The following is a 23,892-nucleotide window of genomic DNA, read 5'->3' as shown; positions in this document are numbered from 1 at the left end:
GAGCTGTAGTTTCAATGCATTGTGGTCTGAAAATAGGCAGGGAATGATCCCAATCTTCTGGTAATGGTTGAGATCTGATTTGTGAACCAGGATGTGATCTATTCTGGAGAATGTTCAATGTGCACTAGAGAAGAATGTGTATTCTGTTGCTTTGGTATGGAATGTTCTGAATATATCTGTGATGTCCATCTGGTCCACTGTGTCATTTAAAGCCTTTATTTCCTTGGTGATCTTTTGCTTAGATGGTCTGTCCATTTCAGTGATGGGTGTGTTAAAGTCCCCTACTATTATTGTATTATTGTTGATGTGTTTCTTTGATTTTATTAATTGGTTTATATATTTGGCCACTCCCAAGTTAGGGGCATAGATACTTAAAGTTGTTAGGACTTCTTGTTGGACAGACCCTTAAAGTATGATATAGTGCTCTTCCTCATCTCTGTTATAGTCTTTGACTTAAAATCTAATTTATCGGATTGAAGGATTGCCACCCCAGATTTCTTTTGATGTCCGTTAGCATGGTAAATTGTTTTCTACCCCCTCACTTTAAATCTGGAGGTGTCTTTGGGTCTAAAATGAGTCTCTTGCATACAGAATATCAGTGGGTCTTGTTTTTTTTATCCATTCTGATATGATGTGTCTTTTGATTGGAGCATTTAGCCCATTTACATTCAGGTAACTATTGAGAGATGTGAATTTTGTACCATTGTATTGCCTGTAAGGTGACTTACTGTATATTGTCTCTGTTCCTTTCTGGTCTGTTACTTTTAGTCCTTCTCTTTGCTTAGAGGACCACTTTCAATATTTTCTGTAGGGTTGGTTTAGTGTTTGCAAATTCTTTTAGTTTTTGTTTGTCCTTGAAGCTTTTTATCTCTTTTTCTATTTTCAATGACAACCTGGCTGGTATTCTAGTATTCTTAGCTGCATTTTTTTTTTTTTTCTCATTTAGTGCTCTGAGTATATATCATGCCAGTCCTTTCTGGCCTGCTAGGTCTCTGTGGGTAGGTCTGCTTCCAATCTAATATTTCTACCATTGTATGTTACAAACCTCTTGTCCCGAGCTGCTTTCAGGATTTTCTCTTTGCCACTGAGACCTGTAAGTTTTACTATTAGATGATGGGTTGTGGGCCTTATTTTTATTGATTTTGAGGGGGATTCTCTGTGTCGCCTGGATTTTGATTCATGCTTCCTCCAAATTAGAGAAATTCTCTGTAATAATTTGCTCCAATATACATTCTGCCCCCTCTCTTTCTTCTTCTTCTGGGATCCCAATTATTCTAATACAGTTTTGTCTTATGGTATCACTTATCTCTTGAATTCTGCCCTCATGGTCCAGTAGTTATCTCTCTTTTTTCTCAGCTTCTTTATTCTCCATCATTTGGTCTTCTGTATCACTAATTCTCTCTTCTTCCTGATTTATCCTAACAGTAAGAACCTCTATTTTTGATTGCACCTTATTAATACTTTTTTTGATTTCAACTTGGTTAGATTTTAGTTCTTTTATTTCTCCAGAAAGGTATTCTCTAGTATTTTCCATGCTTTTATTGAGCCCAGCTAACACCTTGATAGTCATCATTCTGAACTCTAGTTCTGACATATTACTAATGTCTGTACTGATTAGGTCCCTAGTCATCAGTACTAGTACCAATACTGCCTCTTGTTCTTTTCTTTGAGGTGTTTTTCTGCCTTGTCATTTTATCCAGATAAGAATAGATGAATGAGAGAATGAAATACTAAAAGGGTAGCAATGACCCCAGAAAAATATACACTAACCAAATCAGAAGAGACACGAAACTGGGGGGCGGGTGGGGGGGGAGAAGAAAAAAGAAAAAAAAAATATATATATATATTAGACTGGTGAATAGAAGAGAGCCACAGACTTGATTTTGGGTGTATTTTGGTCTGTTAGAAGAAACTACTTCCCAAAATTTTAAAGAAAGAAAAACTTATACATATATATATATATATATATACAAAAAAAATTAGTGTAAACATGATGAAGGGATGGGATATGACTGTAAAGATAAAAATTTAAAAATATTCTAAAAAAGGAATTGATTAATAAGAAGCTGGTTAAAAAAAGAGGAAAGAATGTGATCAGACTGGAGACTAGAACAAAGCCATGTGCTAGATTTAAGGTCTATTTTGGTCTGTTAGAAGAAACTGTATCCCAAAATGTTAAAGAAAGAAAAACTTATATGTATACAAAAAATATGGTTAAATACAATAAAGGAATAAAATATGACTATAACAATGAAAATTTTAAAAGATTTTAAAACAGTGTTGATATGATAGAATAGTTTAAAAAACATTAAAATAAGAAAGAGGAAAAATTTTTAAAAATAGAATAAGAAAAAAAATAAAATTTAAAATATTTAACTTTGAAAGGCTAAGGAATCATGGGGGAAAAGCCATGAATTCTATGTACTATATTCCCGTAGCTCTGAAGTGTTGCACTTCTCATTGATTGGTGAACTTGGTCTTGGCTGGATATTCTTGCTGATCTCCTCGGGGAGGGGCCTGTTGTGATTCTCAAATGTCTTTGCCTGAGGCAGAGTTGCACCACCCTTGCCAGGCACCAAGCTAAGTCATCTGCTAGGGTTCACTCTCAGTAGCTTTTGTTCCCTGAATGCTTTCCGTAGAGGTTTGGAGGAAGGGAATGAAAATGGCAGCCTCCCAATCTCCAGCCCAGAGGAGCTGAGATCTCAGGGCACCACTCCTCAGTGCACCCTCAGAGAAAAGCAGTCAAACTCTCCTATTTCCCTGGTCTCCAGCAGCACTCCATGCTCACCTGGCCTGTGACCGAGCATTTCTATCTCTGGCACATTGCCCCATTTGGAGTCTCCAAACCCAGCAGACTCCTGCCACAGGCTCCTTCGCCACTCCTTCCAGACGTGGAAGGAGAAGATCTGCCACTTGTGGCGTTCCAGCTCAAAGATTAGTGGCCGGATTTTGCCTTAGATCATGGTTTAAGGTAACCTGAAGCTGAGAGCCCCCACTCCGGCTCTGTCTCTGTAGCCGGCTTCCCCTCTCTGATACCTGGCAGCTCTGCTACACTCAGATACCCCTGGTCTTTTTCAGAACCCACAGGTCCTGAGACCACACTGTGCCCATGAGGGTCCCACCCCTTGCTTAGCCTCTGGAGCAACATTCCTCAGTGGAGTATACTTCTGAAAGTTCTGATTTTGTGCTCTGCTGCTCTACTGCTTGCCGGGAGCCAGCCCCTGCCCCCGCGGTCTGCCTTCCTATATGTCACCTCTGATTCACTTCTCTGCAAGTCCTGCCTTCCAGAAAGTGGTTGATTTCTGTTCCTAGAATTGCTGCTCTTCTTCTCTTTGATCTCTTGTTGAGTTTGTGGGTGTTCAGAATGGTTTCATAACTATCTAGCTGAACTCCTGGGACCCAGTGATATTCCACCATCTTGCTCCTCCCTCTGAGAATCATTATCCTAACCTGTATTTTCACTTGTGTATGCCTATATACGTTCTGTGAGCTCTGCCTCAAATGTAGCTGAATAGCAACCAAATGAACCACTTCCATACTAGTAAAACCCTTGTTGGCATCATAGGGCACATTGCAGAGGAGGGGGAATGTGTTAGATTATAAGAGCTGGTCAAAATGGGTGAAGTGTTGGAGGAGATCATCATGAGGACATGACCACCAGCTGGCAGGAGAATGGGACCTGGGCAATCAGAGGCTCCTCACTCCTCCTGTGTCCTTGGAACATATATTCCCACACTAGGAATTATTTAAAACAACAGCCTTGAGAGAATAAGGTATTGTTGAGACTATTAGATTGCATATGTGACTGAACCCAATTAAGGTCTCTATATAAACTTTTGAGATTCTGGCTGGCCTGTGCAAGGATCTACATGTCTTGGGGTGCCCAACACAAGCTTCATATGTAAGTTCTCTTGCTTATTACACCTGTCAACCACTATACTGGAGTGGCCTGTCTCTTTCCTTTTTCAGGGCCCTGTTTGTGAACCAATAAATAACAAGAGAGAGTTTGGATATTTGGAGTTTACACAAGAAAATCTTCATGTTTAATGTCAAAAATTGTTTTGAAATGATCTATTTTAACCCAAAAGTGATATTTATAAATTGGTATTATCTGAATCAGTATAAGAGATTTCCATTACTGCTCAGTATTTATTATTGCAAATGCAAGTTTGAGACAAAACATGAGTTTTGCATTTTAAAGCTATTTGATTATTTAAAATGTCTGATTCCCAGCTGAATTTTGGTAAAATTTCGAATTATGAAATCGATTATCAATTAGAAAAAGTGTATGACATTTTTTAATGTTTCCTATTTATTATAAACCCAAATGTCTTTCCAAATTTTTTTCCCATTTTCTTCTATTTTTATTATATTCTTTTCTGTTAATTTTTCCATAACTTTTCTTTCTTGTCATCCTCCTTTAAAAATTTATTCTTATTATCCTCAATATTTTATATAAACTCATCATCATCCTTGTATGTTTATTCCTCAGTTATTTTCATTTTCCTGAAATCACTACTCTTATAACAAATTCCTTTAAATATCTAGGTAATAGTCACCTGATTTGGCAAGTCTTTCTTCTGATTTTAAGTATTTTTTTTATGTCAAACTCCATTTTCATCCTTTCAAACAAGTGGATCCTTTATAATCTACAAAGATGGACTGAGATATATAATAGTCATACTATTTCAAACTAAGAAATAAGACATTTTATTTGTCTTGGAAAGCCTCTTGGAATAAAATTTCTGCACTCACATTATTTTTTTGTTTTATCTACTTTGAAACTTTAAATTTACCCTTCATTCTGGAGATGTATTATTTACTTCAAAAAGTAAACCAAGGAAAAAAATGGTATGTGGATATGAAAACATTTATTTTATATTATGTTGAGTATTAAGATTGTGAAAATAAATTTTATTCAAAATATTTGTTTCTTATTACCAAGAATAAACACCAAAAATGTAATCTCAGCAATGCACACAAATGTAATTTTCAAGTTGACATTGGAACATACTGGGTTTTACCAAAGCATAAAACATATGTTGTGACTATACTTGTTGAGTAGTTGCTAACTTCAACTGCAAGTGTAACCATGTACCATACTTTGACAGAAATCTAGATAGGAGACAGTATTAATAGTTGTTAAGATCACAATTTTGGTCTTAACTGTTCCAAGTTCTGACTTTGCCACTGTGGTTTAATTCAAATTATTTCTGTTCTCTGGGCCTAACTTTAATTGGCAGAAAAATGGAGCTAGTCAACCATAGACTACCATAAAGATTAAACAATCTTTTATATGCAGAGTATTTAACATGGTGCCTGGCTCATAGTGAGCATTCAGTGAATGGTTGCTTAATATTATTATCAGGCCATTCAAATATACTTGATCAAAATGAGTGAAACTGCAAATCACAAACAAAATTAATTCCATTTAATACCATTACTAGTATTATGCTCAGAGGAGGTGATACAGTGAGTTATTAATGTCTCTGGATGAAGCAAAATAGGAAATTGTAGGGGTTGTGAGTGACCCATGCTCTTATTTTAAAATCTATATATTAATCTTGTCACTGGCAAGAGCTTTCTTTTCAGTATACTTAGAAGAATCATTATTCAACAAATATTCTTTGATTGCCTATTATGCGCTCGGCTGTGTTTACCTACCATGCAAAAGGAAATACCGCCTTTTTATGCTCTGAATACTTTCCTTTTCCACAGACATTTCCACTGGGCCTGGGAGATGGGCAATTCTATTCATGGACAGATGGTTTGAGAAGAAAGGACTGGCATGACTATGAAAGCATTCAGAAAGAGGCTATGCGCTCAGGTATGAAGTCAAGTGTAAGCCAAAGTGCTATTTTACTTACTGCAGTATCTCATTTGTCACTTACAGGATCTCTAATTAGCATTTCTTCTATGTCTTTTGGGGATATTGGAGTCAATGTTGGAGAGAATTTAAACAATTTCAAATTTCAGAGAGATAACAAATAATGAATAGCTTTTACAATATTAGCTTAAGAAGAGGACATATAAGTTTTAGAAATCTATAATATTTCATATTTCTGAGCTGCCTTTTAATAATCTCTGGGAATATATTGAGATTTATAAGTGAGACTTGCCTTGGTAGACACCTGTGTTGAGCTTGATTCATTTGTTAGGGCTAAGGTATATCTAACTGACAATGCACAGTATTCAAGGGATACCACAATTCTAGGCATTGGGGAGGCTACAGCAATTTGGTGGATCACAGGATCTGGGGACCTGAGGTTGACAGTACTTGAGCAAACAGGCAGGGATTTGAAAAGAATCAAGTAGGTCTATATATATGGAGCAGAATTCTAGTCTTGGGCTAGAGAAAACATTTTATTTCTTGGAAAAAATAACAGGAAAAATTAAGTCTTTTTCGAAAGACTGTAAAATTAAGTTGTTGGTAACAGGGATTCAGAAAGGTGTATAATTAGACATCAAATGAACATGAGTAACATATGGTAAGAAGTCCTTATGCTTTTACTCAACCGGAGGAGCTCTGGGTTTTTGTGTTTTGTTTTTGTTTTTTTCCCCATAGTGAAGCTGCCATAGAAATAGAGAACTTCTTGTTTGGTAAAGAAATCTGAAAAGCACTCAGACACTGCATTCTAAGTCAAATCAGCAGCAAAACTGTGACTAACATCCTTTCACACAATCCATCTAGAGTGGTGTGTATGCATGTGTGCATGTGCACATATGCCCATGTGTTTTATGAAATCATTTTTATGTTTATGTTTATTTTATTTTATTAACATATAATGTATTATTAGCCCCAGGGGTACAGGTCTGTGAATCGCCAGGTTTACACACTTCACAGCACTCACCATAACATATACCCTCCCCAATGTCTATAACCCAACCACCCTTCCCCTGTCAACCCTCAGTTTGTTTTGTGAGATTAAGAGTCTCTTATGGTTTGTCTCCCTCCCAATCCCGTGTTGTTTCATTTATTCTTTTCCTACCCCTCAAAGCCCCCATGTTACCTCTCAACTTCCTCATATCAGGGAGATCATAAGACAGTTGTCTTTCTCCTATTGACTTATTTCACTAAGCATAATACCCTCTAGTTCCATCCACGTCATCGCAAAAGGCAAGATTTCATTTCTTTTGATGGCTGCATAGTTTTCCATTGTATATATACACCACTTCTTCTTTATCCATTCATCTGTTGATGGACAGCTAGGTTCTTTCCATAGTTTGGCTATTGTGGACATTGCTGCTATATACATTCGGGTGCATGTGCCCCTTCGGATCACTACATTTGTATCTTTAGGGTAAATACCCAGTAGTACAATTGCTGAGTCATAGGGTAGCTCTATTTTTAGTTTTGAAATTTGAAAATTGTCCTGTCCAGGCTTCTTTGTGTCTTAACTCTAAAGATTTTCACTGTGTTTATCACTGGTTTTTGGATTTCATTATGTGTGAACTCAACATGAAAAAAGCTCTTCTTAACTCTTGTATTTGATCTATTTCTTTGAAACAGATTATCCTCTTGTATAATCATATCAACTTATGCATTTTACTATAAGCCCCAGGAATCTTATGAAATTGTATCTAACTTTTCACTACTTCTATTTGTCTTAGCTAATGATAGTTTTGAATACTCAAAGTTTTCATTAAGTCTTATCATTTTATTCATGTATTCATTCACTTGTCCAAAAAATGCTTTTTAGTGTCACTATATTTCAAATATTGCTCCAAACTCCAGAGGAAAAATATAGACAAAAATGAATTACATGGCTCTTGAAAAGTGTGCTGCGTGGTTGAAGGAGATTTCACTGTTATCAATGTCAAACCTTTGATCTCTCTTACCTAAATTATTTCAGTAGCCTACCAACTGTTCTCCTTGTCCCATAGCTCTTCAATTAGCAACTAGAGGAATCTTCTAAAAATATATAATGTGATGAGATCATTTGACTCATCTGCACAAAAGCCTACAAATTCTGGCCATCATAATCAAAATTAAATCCAAATCAATTCCCTGATTATGAGGTCCAACATGATCCGTCCCTACTTATGTCACTTTCCTGGTCTCCTACTGATTGACACTTAGTCTCTCCACTGGTTACATTGTTTATCCTCAAGCATGCTAAACAAGTTGCAGGACTTTTCACTTGCTATTCCTGCTGCCTGGAACTTTGGTAATTTGTATCTTCCAAACCAGTTTCTACTTCAGAAGGTCACAAGACTATGTATCACCTGTAAAGACATTTTGCCAGTCACCATATTATCATATATAGGTATAGTCTTTTTCATTCACTTTCTATCCCTTTGCTCTAATTAATTTTTATAGCAATTATCTATCTATTTAATGAATTAAAAAATATAATTCCTCGTAATACAATCACTTGCCCAAGGGCTCTAAATCACAACATTATCTTTAATCATTGGATCAGGCTTTTTGAATAATGACACTCCTGTATAAGTAAGTTTTATGAAGGCACCTATGTGGCTCAGTTGGTTAAACTCTGACTCTTGATTTCAGCTCAGGTCATGATCTCAGGGTTCTGAGATCAATTCTCCTGTCAGCTCCATGCTGAGTGTAGAGCCTGCTTAAGATTCTCTCTCTCCCTCTCCCTTTGACCTTTACCCCCCACGTTTGATAAAAAAGAAAAGGAGGAAGGAAGGAAGGAAGGAAGGAGGGAAGGAAAAAGTATTGTGAAAACCTGACACAACATGGTTTTTACTTTTCCCTCCTGGAGATTAGATCCTAGGATCCCTTAAACCTTATGATCTAAGTTACCAAATGTTCATACCTAATCGTTGTGAATTTCCATTGCAAAACATCTAAAGAATATGAATTAAAACACTATTTGAGATGGAGGAATGCACCATACTTTAAAATGATTAACAGTAGGCTTTCCTACGTTCCTTTAAACAACAGCTCACTTTAGTGCTGATCAGGGACCCATTTTGTTCTTAAATGTCTTTATTCTACATAATTGAACAATATTACTAACCAAACAGAATGGGAAGCAGAAATGTGCTTCATCGCTTTCTGTATTTTCGCTTAATAAACTTCTATTACTTAAAAACACACACACACACACACACACACACACACAAAACACCAAATGTGCTTCATCTGGGAGATACAGTAACTACTTTGCATTGAGGAAGTAAAACAGTGGTAATTTTGCTATAACTACAATGTCTCTTAAAAACAATATATGGTATCTTTTTTTTTTATCACTAGCAACAAAGAGCATTGTTATTGTTAATGATTTCAGAATAATTTACACATCTATGACGTGTTCTCAGTAAATTTTGCAATGAGATTTGTTGAGAGGTGGTCAACATTGGGAATTATTACCAAAATAACATTCATTATTATTCATTAGGTTAAAATTAACTTTTAATGAAATATTTCCTTTGACAGTCATTGTATAACAATGAAAATGTAAAATGGAAGTGAAAAGATTATGAGCATTCTGTTAAGATGTATCATTTATATGTCTAATAATAGAACAAAATTTAGCTGAATTGGATTGAGTGACATTAGGGAAAAACCTCTTCAACATTATAATGTGAAAGTAGCAGTAGAAATATCTCAGGAGATTCATTAAACTGCAATGAGTTTGTATTTTAAAAAAGACAAAATTAATTTTTAAAATAGTGCAATTTACTTTTATTTTTTTTGCATAACTCCAAATATCTCTATTTAGAAATATCAACTTCCCATGGGCAAATGTGCATAAAATTAATTGGTATTATTTTTCACATTAGTAAAATGTGGTTTAATGATGCCACCTGTGACACAGTTATTTTAAGTATTAATTAAATTATATAATTAAACTGGACTGTAGTTATCCTCAATTAATGGCTATTTGTATATTTATAGATCCCTGATTACTATGCCTATGTGATTATATTTGAATCACTTATAATTTGAATATTTTTTCTTGTGGCTTCAAATCTAGCCAATTGACACAAAATCTCCCAATAATTGTCATGAGAGGGTTCATATTAACACATACTTCAAGTGGAGCTATCTCTCTTCACTTTAGGTTTCATTCTTTTTTTTTTTTTTAAGAATTTTATTTATTTATTTGACAGACAGAGATCACAAGTAGGCAGAGAGATGGCAGAGAGAGGAAGGAAGCAAGTTCCCTGCTAAGCAGAGAGCCCGATATGGGGCTTGATCCCAGGACCCTGGGATCATGACCTGAGCCGAAGGCAGAGGCTTAACCCACTGAGCCACCCAGGCGCCCCTTAGGTTTCATTCTTAAAAGGCAAACGTTTTGTAAGCACCTGTCCCAAACTTGTATCCAACCTGGTATTGTGCTTATGTTTTGTAAAAAATCTATTTTATATGTAGCTGTGATTATTATCAATTTTTTTCTGGCTATAAATGCCCCACATTTTGGAGGAGCTATATGAGTAGATTATAATCCTTGGTCATGAAGTAATGTGAAAATGTTCTGCTGAAGTGAGATGATGTCTGATAAGAGCCAAGAAGGAAAAGATGAGAAACATCTAATGAAAGAAAGGATTTGAATCTAAATGGATCACGTAAACTAAGGTTAAATTGATTTTATGCCTGCCGTTCATTTTCCTGAAGTCTTGCACTCAATTTTGTTCTTCCCAGTTTTAACCCTTTCCTGTACAGCTTTGACATAAATAAGTGTAAGTTTGTATTTTCTATCAGCTTGTCACACAGAAAACTCTTAACACCCACTAATACTTATATCTCAACTCTAATGGTAATCTATTTCTCAACTCTAATGGTAAATCTTAAAACTCCATGAAGTTATATTTGCTGTTTTTGCTGTGGCTTTAATTTTAGTGGGACTTAGAACCATCCTTACATTTAGTGTAATACAGTTTATGGACTTATGCAGTGTATGTAAGGTTTTGGAAGAAGAGTGAGAGAACAAAAAATAAAGAATAAATTTTTGATGACCTGGGACTCTGCTGTCACCGGTATGATGGTAACAAAGATTTATAACATGCTAATGCTATCGCAACTGAGAGTTTCCCATGATTTGAGGGATTGTAATTCATTCAACCTTAAATGACCATGATGGCATTGTATTTAGGCATAATTCATAGAGATTCAAGTGATTATTTGAACATCCACCAAAATTCTTATCCAGGATCTGGCAAAAATATTTCAGTAATGAGTCCTGGGCCTTCTTGGCTCTATTATCTATGAGTGCTACAGAGGAAATATATGTGTTTACCCACTAGGGAAGGAAAAGTGCCAGTGCCTGAAACTGATAGCAACACTTTCTAGACATTGGCTTCAGAACCATAAATGCCAGTTTGACTCGATTCTCTCTGAGTGAATAGCAGTCTTCATGCCAGAAGAAAGCAAGTGGGCCTTCTGACACTTAGTAGTCATAGAAACGTGACTTAAGTGATCCTCCGGAGTACTAGAAGGTCAGAGTAGGATTCTATTCTATTCTATTCTTTTCTTTTCTTTTCTTTTCTAAGGACTGTTTCATTTTTAAGGAAAATATTGCTGCCGCAAAATATGTATAACAAACTTGCATTGTTTATAAAACATAGGCACTATAATATAATGGAAAAAGAGATTTAATGCATAAAGAATTATATTTAATACAGTATTTGGTTTACTGATGTGAAATGACCATGAAAGCACAATGAAATTAGTATTACCAAGCATTTAATAATGATTTTAATTTCCATGGTGACCAACTGAGCCTTAGGGATCCAAATTCATTATTGGACTAAAATTACTAGATTAACTTAATTGACATTGACCTAGATAACAATCTACTAGAATTTAATGGTACATATTAATTTGGATATATACATTAGAATCCACTCATGCATATAAAATTCTTTTTATTTTATATTAAAGAATAACGATCATTGAGGAATAACCCTCAAAATTATAGCAAGTGTTTTATAAATAAAGAAATTATTGGATTGACATTTAATTTTTTAGTTTTTGTGTTTTGTCATAATAGAAATGTTTTATGCAACTTGATAAAATATTTTGTAAGCTTTCTGACATATGCATTGTGAGCATTTTTATAACCAGAGCAAGGATACTAATTGTATTCTCCAAATTTGGAAAGTCAGTGTCATACTTATGATAAAGACCTAGCATTTTTTTACTACCAATCCTATACTATTCTTTAGTTTATTCTACATTCCTATAATTTCATTCTTTCTATGTGCATAGTGCCTTAACATGAGTCCAGTGATTTCTTGCACATTGCCTCAATGTTCCTCACAAAAACCCTGTAAAGAATGGTCAAATGTTACTCATCTTATTTTAAAATAAAGAAACAAATCTAGAAAGATAATTTTATACATATACATGTGTCACTTTATGCATGTGACCCATACATGTACATTATATATATATATATATACATCAAGTGATTATATATGCACACACATCCCCCTTCAAGTTAATGCCACACATAGCTCTGGGACAACCTTGTTTTCATATTTGCTTCTTCTTGTCTCATTATTGACTTCCTGCTTCAACTATTTGCCATCTATAGCACATGTAACCTGAATTGCCCTGTGCTTTGTTCACCTGTGTATGAATGGAGATGTTATCAATAGCGATGACTCAATTTCTCTAACTCTTGTTCTCCCTTAATTATAGCTCCCTTAATCTCCTCTCTACAAAACCTCACCATACTTCTGAACTCCCTGGAAGTCAGTGCAAGTTTACTAACTCACTAATGTCCTTATTCCTTTACTCTGACCTTAAATTGACTACTGATGGTAGATAGCTACTGGAAGTTACTGCAAGTTTACTAATCCACTAATGTCCCTATTCCTTTATTTTGACCTTACATTGATGACTGGTGGTAGACAGCTACTCAAGTTCAGCATCTTATTGCCACCAGTACTGAGACCCTGTCTCTGGTGCTCCCAAAGTAACACATCATCATGTCCCTAAGGTGTTTTTCTGTGTTTTCTGCAGCCCTGCACCTGACGGTTCTCTATGGAAGTGGTCAGGGGAATTCTTTCCTCTGCTTTGTGTAGCACTTTGTAATGTAGGCAGTAAGTTTGCAATTCACTCTCCCCCAGATATCCTCATACAAAACAGCTCCTTCAAATGGCTCTTTTGTCAAAAGGACTCAACTACAAGTTTCTAAAATCAGACTGTGAACCAATATCAGATAGACACCAACTGGTTGTTCTACTCTTGCTTCCCCTAACCAACTACTTGCCTCCCCTATTCAAGAATTTGCTTGTGTACGATATGAATATGTGAAAACCTGCAAGAAAATAAACTGAAACCAGTAGATACCTCCAAGATAGTTTATCAGGTGAGTTAAATCTCACCACTGGAGACAACAGGACTCAAGCTGAGATGCCCCACCCTGTCCCAGTAAATACAGACTAAGCTCTAGATGTAAATATAAGTCAAATGATTCTATTTTCCTTTTTCAATATACTATTATGTTAAAATAAGCAGACATGCATAAACTCTTAGCAATCTAAACCATTATAAATTATATTTAACTAATTTTAACCAAAATTATAATGTAAAAATATTAGTAAACTAATAAATGCTTATAGGATAATTTTCAAGTTCATAAACAATTGTATTAAAATGTTACTTTTAACTATTAAAAAAAGCGATGCTACCTCTTTTATGAAAGAGATTTTTCGTCAATATTTTAGAATAATGAACAAAATGCATTTGGCAAAGAACAATGCAATACTTTTTTAAAAAAGTGAAATATACATTTCCTATAAGGTGTTTCAACTATGAAAAGAAACTTTTGAATATTTCTTTAAATATAATAATGCATCAGTTCCTTTATGTTGAAAGGAATGAGGACATGCAGTGAGAGTGCATCCATCAGCTTCATGGACATTTATTTTAACAATAAACCAAAGTGCCGAAAAGCAGGAAATACTTTCATAAGCAAACTGCCTGGACTTGAGGAAAATCTGAACCTTGAGCAGGCTACAGTGTAGCACTAGGAATCTCCCAGCAGCTTTGTCACTGCACAGCAAGAACAGTGAGCTTAGAAAGCTCTTTCTCCCTGTCTAGTGAGGAGTTCTTTCTTATGCATCTCAGCCAGTGCCTATTCTTTCTTTTCTACCTTTCTCTAATGACTAGCTTCTTTATTTAACTCTGGGCAAAATGTTCTAAAAGTGAGGATGTGATTGGTTAGAGCAGTCACCAATCAGTTTAGGTTATGACTATGGTGTAAATCAGTCATGTCTGGCTTCCTCAAACACAATAGGACACCTCAGTGTGAGATGATTCCATTTGGTTCAGGTAGGAAGCCATCTTGAAAACCTTGGCCAGAGTACAATTGAAACTTGGTATAAAACATAGTGAATGTTACATTCTGAATCAGTTTTAGCCATTATTCAGAAGGGATCAATAAATATAGCAGACACTTAGAGCACACTGTGTCATATAGTCAATTTTTATGTTCTTCTGGTTATTCTAAATAACAGTATCTCTCCTTAAATAAAGAGATGTCAGGGACAGAATAATGTGATCAAAGCTTATATTAGGCTTCTCCAGAGAAGTGGAACCAACAGATGCATATATGTATGGAATATGTATATACTTATGGAGATAGATTTGTTTTAGCAAATTGGCTCACCCAGTTGTGGAAGGAGCTTGATAAGTCCAAAATCTGACGGGGACTCAGGAAAGAGTTGCAGTTCAAGTCCAAAGGGAGTCTACTGATAGAATTCCTTCTTGATCAGAAGTCAGCCTTTATTCTGGTAAATTCTTCAAGTGATTGGATGAGGTCCAACCACTGACAACCACAATGTCTACTGATTTAAATGTTAATCTTTTTAAAAAGATTTTATTTATTTATTTGTCAGAGAGAGGCAGACAGAGCCCATAAGTAAGGTGAGCAACAGGCAGAGGGAAAAGCAGGCTCCCTGCTGAGCAAGGAGCCTGTGGTGGGGCTCAATCCCAGGACCCTGGGATCACGACCTGAGCCAAAGATGCTTAACCAATTGAGCCACCCAAGGTGTCCCATATGTTAATCTTATCCAAAAAGCACCATCCAAAAACATCCAGAATAATGTTTGACACATATCTGGGCACAAGGATCCAGGCATGTTGACACATAAGACTAACCATCACAAGGCTCAACAGGGCCCGAGGAGACACAGGAATTAATGCTGTTTGGGCCAGGGAAAGCCTGAACACCAGCCTGGAGGGTCCTGAGCAAGTGAACTGATTCTTCTTTACAGCTGATACTGGGAGAAGACCAGATTTTGCAACTGACAATTCTAGGAATAGACAATTCTAGGAACAATTCTAGAAATATACTGACCCCTTAATAAGGGACAAGTGATTTAATTCCTTCTTACTCATTCAGGTATGGTTACCAAGAAAGAACATGTGAAACTAAATTTCAAAGGAAAGCAAAACCGAGATTAAAAAGTAGGGTAATAGTCATCTAAGGAGGCTGACAGCCTGAGAAAGAAACACAAGAGGGGTACTTCCACATAACAGTGGAAATCTAGTGAAATAGAATTTCAGGAAAGGACAGAAGATAGATAGTCTAGCGAAAAACAACAGCAAGGAGGCATTCAAAGAAGATCAATTTGCCCATGCACAGGACTTTCTGGAACAAAGAATGTTACTTTCAACTTAAAACATTTAATGTAAGTATAGAAGGACTTTTGAAACACATATTTGTGGACAGGAAGATTAACTATAAAAAGATGTCAAAACAGCACAGAAATTATAGTCAGAAAGGTTAAAACTATGAACAGATACATGAATTCAAACAACTGAAAAAGAGAAAATAATTTAGAAAAATATTTTAAAAAAATGTCATGGCTCTCAAGAATATTCCAGCCCAAAGATGACAACATGGATGAAAAGAGACACACCTAAGAAGATGTTAGTTAAAATTTTTTCCAAATTAGGGTAAAAATAATCCTTTTAAAATCTCTTGGCAGAGTAAGAAGTTATACAGAGAGGAAAATAACCAGTCTGTCATTAAAATCTTCATCTACAACTCTACAAATTAGAGGAGAGGGAATATATATACATTCAGTATATACAAAGTTGAGAGAATATATTACACAAACAGCTCCTCTAAGTATAATAATTTAGAAAGAATTCCAGCCAAGGAACAAATAAAATAAAATCTTCAATATAAGAAAAAATGTTTTAAAAGTGGGCAACATATAGTGAAGAATTAAAAAAATCTAGATAAAGAGAGGATAAAAATTAAATAATATTAAGTGTTGAAAGTGGCATGCCATCTTATCAAGGATGGAGAGGTATTCAGACAGTAATAATGTTCTAAAGGTCTCTTGAGGGAAAAGATGAAGTGTGGGGAAGGACAAGAATTTTAAAGGTCCATCTTATTAGAAGCAGTGCCATGGTGGGAAGAGGTATTTGGTATTTTGTTTTCACATGGTAGCAAATAAGTAGGCATATGGTTAAGAGTGCCATTAGAGGGTTAGTAAAATATTAGGGAGAAAATCACTAAATAATATAACAAGGGACTTCATATACTGTTGAAGAATAAAATAATATTATTTTGAAAACATATGAAGTTGATGAATTTCAAATATATCTGATCTATAAAAACAACAATTTCCTTAAGTTCAACCTAATATGGTATATGAACATACAAGCTTACAAAGAGCATGGAATAATAAAGACAGATTGCTAATGAAATGACAAGCACTATTTTATTTAGAGAATCAGAATACAGGTACAGTCATAACTTGTTTTATTGCCCTTCACTTAATTGAGCTTTGCAGATATTGCATTTTTTACTAATTGAAGACTTGTGGCAATCCTGCCTGGAGCGAGTCTCTGGGTGCTATTTTCCCAACTGCAACAAAGTCACTTTGTGTCTTTGTGTCACATTTTGATATTCTTGCAATAATTCAAACATTTTCATTATTATTCTATCTATTATGGTGATCTGTGATTAGTGATCTTTGATGTTACTACTGTAATTGTTTTGGCAGTGCTGCCAACCATGTCCATATAAAACAGCAAACTTCATTGATAAACATTGTGTGTTCTCTCTTCTCCACCTACTGGCCATTTCCCCATTGCTCTGCCTCTTCTTAGGTCTCCCTATTCTCTAGATAAAATACAAGGATAACCCTACAATAGCTTCTAAGTGTTCATGTGAAAGGGGAAGTTACATGTCTCTCATTTTAAATTAAAAACTAGAAAGGATTAAATTTAGTGAGGAAGGCACATTGAAAGCTGAGATAGGCTGTAAGTTGGAGTTTTTGTACCAAACAACTAAATTGTGAATGCAAAGGAAAAATTCTCAAAGGAAATTAAAAGTGTTACCCAAATGATCCCCCTCACATGAGAAGGTAAAATAGACTTTTTGCTGTTAAAGAGAAAGTTTTAGTGGTCTGGGTAGAAAATTAAACCAGCCACATTTCCTTAAGCTAAAGCCTGACCAGAGAAAGGCCCTGACTTTCTTCAATTCTAGAAAGGCAGAGAGAGGTGAGGACACTGCAGAAGGGAAGTTTCAAGCTGGCAGAGGTCGATTCATGAGATTTAAGGAAAGAATATGACTCCATAACTAAAGTGCAAGGTGAAGCAGCACATACTGATGTAGAAGCTGCAGCAGGTTCCCCTGCAGATCCAGCTCAGATAACTAATGAAGGTGGCTACACAAAACAACAGATTTTCAATTAAATGAAGCCACCTTAAATTGGAAAAAGGTGCCATCTAGGATTTTCATAGCTAGAGAGGAGAAGTCAATGCCTGATATCAAAGCTCCAAAGGACAGGCTGACCTTCCTGTTAGGGGTTACTGCAGCAAATGACTTAAGTTGAAGCCAATGCCCATTTACCATTCCAAAATCCCTAGGGCTCTTAAGAAATATGAGAAATCGACTCTGTGCTATAGAAATGGAACAATAAAGCCTAGGTGATAGCACATCTGTTTGTAATATGCTTTAGTGAATATTTTAAGCCCACCGTGAGACCTCTGGCTCAGAAAAAATAAATACATAAAGATTCCTTTCAAAGTGTGACTGCTCATTGACAATGAACCTGGTCACCCAAGAACTCTGATGGAGATGGACAATGACATTAATGTTGCTCTTGTGCCTGCTCACACAGCATCCATTCTGTAGCCCAGGGATCAAGGATTAACTTTGACTTTCAGGTCTTTTTTAAGAAATACATCCCATAAGTCCCTAGATACCATAGATTATGGTTTCTCTGATGGATTTAGACAAAGTAAATTGAAAGCTTTCTGGAAAGAATTCACTATTCTAGATGTTATTAAGAACATTCAAGATTCATGAGAAGAGGTCAAAATAGCAGTAAGAACTAGAGTTTGGAAGAATTGGATTCCAGCCCTCAAGGATGACTTTGAGGGCTTCAAGACTTCAGTGGGGAAAGTAACTGGAGATTTGGTGGAAATAGCAAGAAAACTAGGATTAGAATTGGAGCCTGAAGATGTGGCTGAATTGCTGCAATTTCATCATAGAACTTGAATGGATGGGGAGTTACTGCTCAGTGATGAGCAAAGAAGGGGTTTTTTTGAGATGGGATATATTCCTGGTGAAGATGCCATGAGATTGTTGACATGATGAAAAGGGATTTAGAATATTACAAAAACTTAGTTGATAAAACAGAGACAGAGTTTGAGAAAACTGACTCCAATTTTGGAAGAATTTTTATTGTGGGTAAAATGCTATCAAAAACATCACATGCTACAGAGAAATCATTCGTGAATGGACAAGTCAATTACTGTGGTAAACTTCATTGTTGTCTTATTTTGGGAAATTGCCACTGCCACCCCAGTCTTCAGCAACTACCACCCTGATCAGTCAGCAGTCATCAACATCAAGGCAAAACCCTACATCAGCAAAAATATTTCAGTTCGCTCAAAGCTCAGATGATTGCACTTTTTAACAGTGAAATATTTTTTAAATTAAGGTATGTGAATTCTTTAGACACAATGTTATTGCATACTTAATTGATTATAGTGTAAACATAACTTGAAAATACACACTGGAAAAACAAAAAATTCTCAATTGACTTGCTTTATTGCATGCTCATTTTATTGCAGTGGCTGGAGCCAAACTGCACTACCTCCAATGTATGTCTGTTCTATATTTTACATTCTAAATTAAAATTAATGTTAAACTATGGAATACTACAGGGTGGGTCATAAAATTTGAGAAAATTTAGAGGTCAGTGTGAAATAGTGATCAGAGAAAGTGTGAGGGACAGAGGTGGAAATTAAGTAAGGGTTTTTAAGAAGTAGAGAGATTCCTAGACTCAGGATGGGAAAGAGACCTGAACACAAAAGATGGAGAAAATTATTTAAATGTTGGAATGGATTGTCATAAGAATGCCATGACCAGTGTGAAGACAGAGGAATGTCTTAGATAGTAAGATGTGATCAGCATGTGAAAACTGGGTTTAAAGTGAGCCAGTCTATTTCATAATGACAGGCATTTAAGCAGTCTAAGTCATGCTCAAGCTGTGCCATTCTTTTAAACATAGTTAAGATAATACTGAGTATCAGTTGGTACAATGAGTGGCATTTCTGAAGTGAGACATCACATGTCATTCTGCAAGCTTATGTGTGACTAGGAGGTCACATTGTGATCATGACAGATGTTCACATCAATTCACTTTCTCTGAAAATGTGAGAATGTAGTACAATCAATGCCTTTGTTCCAAGTATGTCATCTTCAAGAAGCATAGTTACCAATGAAATGCATGTCACTGAACGTATTTATTTTTTGGCCTTCTTTCCATTTCTTTGTTTTAGAATCTGGAAAACAGGTTTTCTAAAATGAAGATATGTATCAATAATTAATAAAACTTTAATTATTTGAATGAATGTTAATATTGAAGAACCCAGAAGTATAACATGATAGACACTTCAAAACCTACCTAAAGCTTTCAAACAACCCACCAGCCAAAAAGGCCAGTGATTACAATCACAAAACAAAGGTTAATAATAGAATCTTATTTACTAAAACTGATACTACAAGACTTCTTTATTTTTTTATCTTTTATTTTTTTAATTTAAATTCAATTAGCCAGGAAACCTGGATGGCTCAGCCACTTAAGCGTCTGCCTTTGGCTCAGGTCAGGATCTTAGGTTCCTGGGATTGAGTCCTGCATCAGGCTCCTTGCTCAGCAAGGAGCCTGCTCCTTCCTCTGCTTGCTGCTCTCTCTCTCTCTCTCTCTGATAAATAAGTAAAATCTTTAAAAAGAAAATAAATAAATTCAATTAATCATTCATTTCACATATAGGGTTCAATAATTCATTGGTTATGTATAACACCCATACTCACCATATCATGTGCCTTCTTCATGATAAGAAATTAGCATTCTGCTAAAAATAGTTTGTAATAATCTATACAGGATCTTCACTGTATTTCCACAAAAAGGAATGCCAACCCTTGATGAAGCAACTCTTTCATTTGTGCTAGAAAATGTCAAGAATGAGAAGTGCCAAACTGAAAACATTTAACACTGAAGAAAGAGGAATAGGAATTTCTCAGCATAATTAAAAAATAAAAAGATTGGTATTATGAATTAGAAATTAGTAGTGAGTTAGACTATGTATTCATAGCCTCTGTATTTGAAATTTTAATGGTACAAAACTAGTTTTGCTTTGTCTGGTTCTGTGTTCTTGATCTGTCCTTCTCCATCCAGATGGCTTTATTTCCTCTCACTGTTTAGTTTACACACACACACACACACACACACACACACAAGACCTAGAAATGTTCACTTTTAGTCACTTACTAAACATTTTCACCTTTCCCATAAAGTATAAAATGCTTCATGTAAACAATATTTTATACCTTTTTATAGAACAGAAGAATAACAGAGAAATAAGAATAGGAGTAACAATGATAAAGAGTTTAAAACCATTCATTCTATAAGTTCATTGTTAAACAATTATATATTTCAGAGTATACTGGTTTCCAATTCCAGCAAGAGAAGAGATAAATATTACTGAGTTCATATAAGTCTGGATGGTCTTAAATTATTCAAATGGCTTAATTACTACCCATTAAAATAGTTTCGTACATCAACTTTCATTTTGGACTTTTCTCCTGTTTAGATGGAATTTTATATTAAGTGTGCTTTCATTTATGTGTCCTTATTTTTAATTGATTTTGGGAGTTATTCAGTCATTTAATAAAATTTATTATAATAAATTATGATTAAAGTGGCTTGCAGAAAATCAAACACAATAGAAATTTGCTTAATTTGTTTCTATAAGACATCCCCAAACAGCTGTGCTATAGGGTCTTATGTCCTTAAAAGATGATTTTATATTTTAAACAATTGCTTAATGTCATAAAAGACTGTAAGATTCATTTCCCCCCTGAGAGTTTGTATTTGAACCACAAAACTTCTGCAAATATGCAGGTATGCTATCTCTGACAAAAGTACTTAGAATACTATTTAATTTAGTCCTCATTGACTTGACAACCCTCTAACGCTTCAAATCATTAGAGTTATCACAGTTTGCTTTGTAGGTGCATGAAAATGGTTTCATTGCCACTTACTTCTTAAATCACTGTACTGCCAAGTAAACAGAAAACTCATCAGTGGAGTCTGTTGAGTTAGTTGAAAGAGCTAAAGATAATAATGGTTTGCTAATATAGTAAAGATAGAAAGTAAATATTTAAAACTCTATGCTATTTTTAACAATGAATGATTGATGCTACTGACCTCCAATTAGACCATAACTTGGGCATTTTTCCACTAAAGAAACCAGTTACTTCCAAATAGCTCCAAAGACTAATGCCGCCTTTATTTCTCCTTTATGTTTCTCTTTCTACTTACATTGCATATTATGATTTTACTTATACTCTAAATAAAATGCATGCATATATGTATACATGTACACATGAGTACATCTGGGTAATTGAGGGATTATGGACAATTTTTATTTCATTCTTCGTGCTCTTGTATTTTCCCCAGGTGTTCTGCAATGACTATGTTTGGCTTTTATAATTGGAATTATACTGTACATGTTTGATTGATTGATTGATTGAATATTTGAGTATAGTTAACACACATGTTACATTAGCTTCAAGTATACAACATAGTGATTTGACAAGTTTATAGTTTATGCTGTGCCCTCTGTATGGATAATTACCATCTGTCACCATACAACAGTATTACAGTATCATCGACTACATTCCTCATTCTGCTCCTTTTCTTCCCATGACTTGCTCATTCAGACTGAAAGCCTGTATCTCTCACTCGCCTTTCCCCATTTTGTCCATCAACTTACCCCTTTCCCCTCTGGCAACTATCATTTTGTTTTCTTTACATATATGTGTATTTTAAATTTTTTAAAAATCGGGGTGCCTGTTGGCTCAATTGGTTAAGTGTCTGACTTGAATTTCACCTCCGGTCATGATCTCAGAGTTATGAGATCAAACTCCAGGTTGGACGTCATGCTGAACATAGAGTCTGCTTAAGATTCTCTCTCTCTCTCTCTCATTCACTTTCCCTCTATAAAAAAATAATAAGAATAAATGAATAAATAAATATTAAAAAATGAAGCAAATGGGAAGTCAGAGTTGGCAATTAAGAAAGAATGAAGAGTAAGGTGGCTGGGTGGTTCAGTTGGTTGAGCATCCAACTCTTGATTTTAGCTAAGGTCATGGTCTCAGGGTTATGAAATCAAGCCCAGGCTCTGTGTTGGGCTTGGAGCCTGCTTAATTCTATCTCTCCTCCCTTTGCCCCTCTTTCCCCTCCCTTACTTGTAATTTCTTTCTTTCTCTCTCTCTCTCAAAAAAAAAAAAAAAAAAAAAAGGAGTGAAGAGGGAATAAATAATATTCATTATTTAACTAATATTTCAGTATCTGCTATTGTAGACATTATGTTAATGATGATCATTTTAATGTATATTCTTTTTCTATGTATATGCATATATATGGAATATTTTTACAACACATGAAGAATATGAAATATTTACTAATTTACTAAGTGCTTTTACTTATAGCATGAGAAATTTGTCCATCTTACTAAATATTATTTCACAATTACCAAAGTATCACATTTCAATCAAAAGCACCAACTTCTTTCCAGCCTTTAAGGGCCAAGAGTTACTCTTGATATCACTTTTTTTTCTTCTATTTCTCCTGCAAATTCAGTCCATTAGTAATGACTATTCTCTCTACCCTTAACAACTTATTTTTTTATCTATCCATTTCTCTTTGTCTCCACTAGTTCAAATCTCCATCATTGTTCATCTGAACATCTAGAATAGTCTAACTGGTCTCATATATTTCACTCTTGCCTCTACAACCTATTATTCCCACAGTAACAAGAGAGATATTTCTAAACCATAAATCAAACAATGTCATTTCCCCATTTTTTTTAATACATCATTTTTTTTAAATTTTTTATAAACATATAATATATTTTTATCCCCAGGGGTACAGGTCTGTGAATCGCCAGGTTTACACACTTCACAGCACTCACCATAGCACATACCCTCCCCAATGTCCATAACCCCACCCCACTTCTCCCAACCCCCCCTCCCCCCAGCAACCCTCGGTTTGTTTTGTGAGATTAAGAGTCACTTATGGTTTGTCTCCCTCCCAATCCCATCTTGTTTCATTTACTCTTCTCCTACCTCCTTAAACCCCCATGTTGCATCTCCACTTCATATCAGGGAGATCATACGATAGTTGCCTTTCTCCGATTGACTTATTTTGCTAAGCATGATACCCTATAGTTCCATCCACGTTGTTGAATGGCAAGATTTCATTTCTTTTGAAGGCTGCATAGCATTCCGTTCTATATATATATCACATCTTCTTTATCCATTCTTCTGTTGATGGACATCTAGGTTCTTTCCATAGTTTGGCTATTGTAGACATTGCTGCTATAAACATTCGGGTGCACGTGCCCCTTTGGACCACTACGTTTGTATCTTTAGG

The 23,892-nt window shown here is 35.3% G+C and overlaps 1 protein-coding gene across 2 annotated transcripts in view; it reads left to right on the top strand.

Annotated features, from left to right (window-relative positions):
* Window positions 1-23,892, top strand: part of GALNTL6 (polypeptide N-acetylgalactosaminyltransferase like 6) — a 1,185,252-nt gene that overhangs the window by 421,803 nt on the left and 739,557 nt on the right. For both annotated transcript variants that reach the window (XM_032855779.1, XM_032855778.1), the window contains exon 3: window positions 5,719-5,827. In XM_032855779.1, the coding sequence (XP_032711670.1) occupies window positions 5,719-5,827 (109 nt within the window). The remainder of the gene's footprint in view (window positions 1-5,718; window positions 5,828-23,892) is intronic.

The sequence above is a fragment of the Lontra canadensis genome, unplaced genomic scaffold (assembly GCF_010015895.1).
Source record: "Lontra canadensis isolate GAN:19392208 unplaced genomic scaffold, GSC_riverotter_1.0 scaffold10, whole genome shotgun sequence".
Taxonomy (NCBI): Eukaryota; Metazoa; Chordata; class Mammalia; order Carnivora; family Mustelidae; genus Lontra; species Lontra canadensis.
The sequence above is the reverse complement of the archived record's forward strand: the minus strand, read 5'-3'. Positions and strand labels throughout refer to the sequence as shown.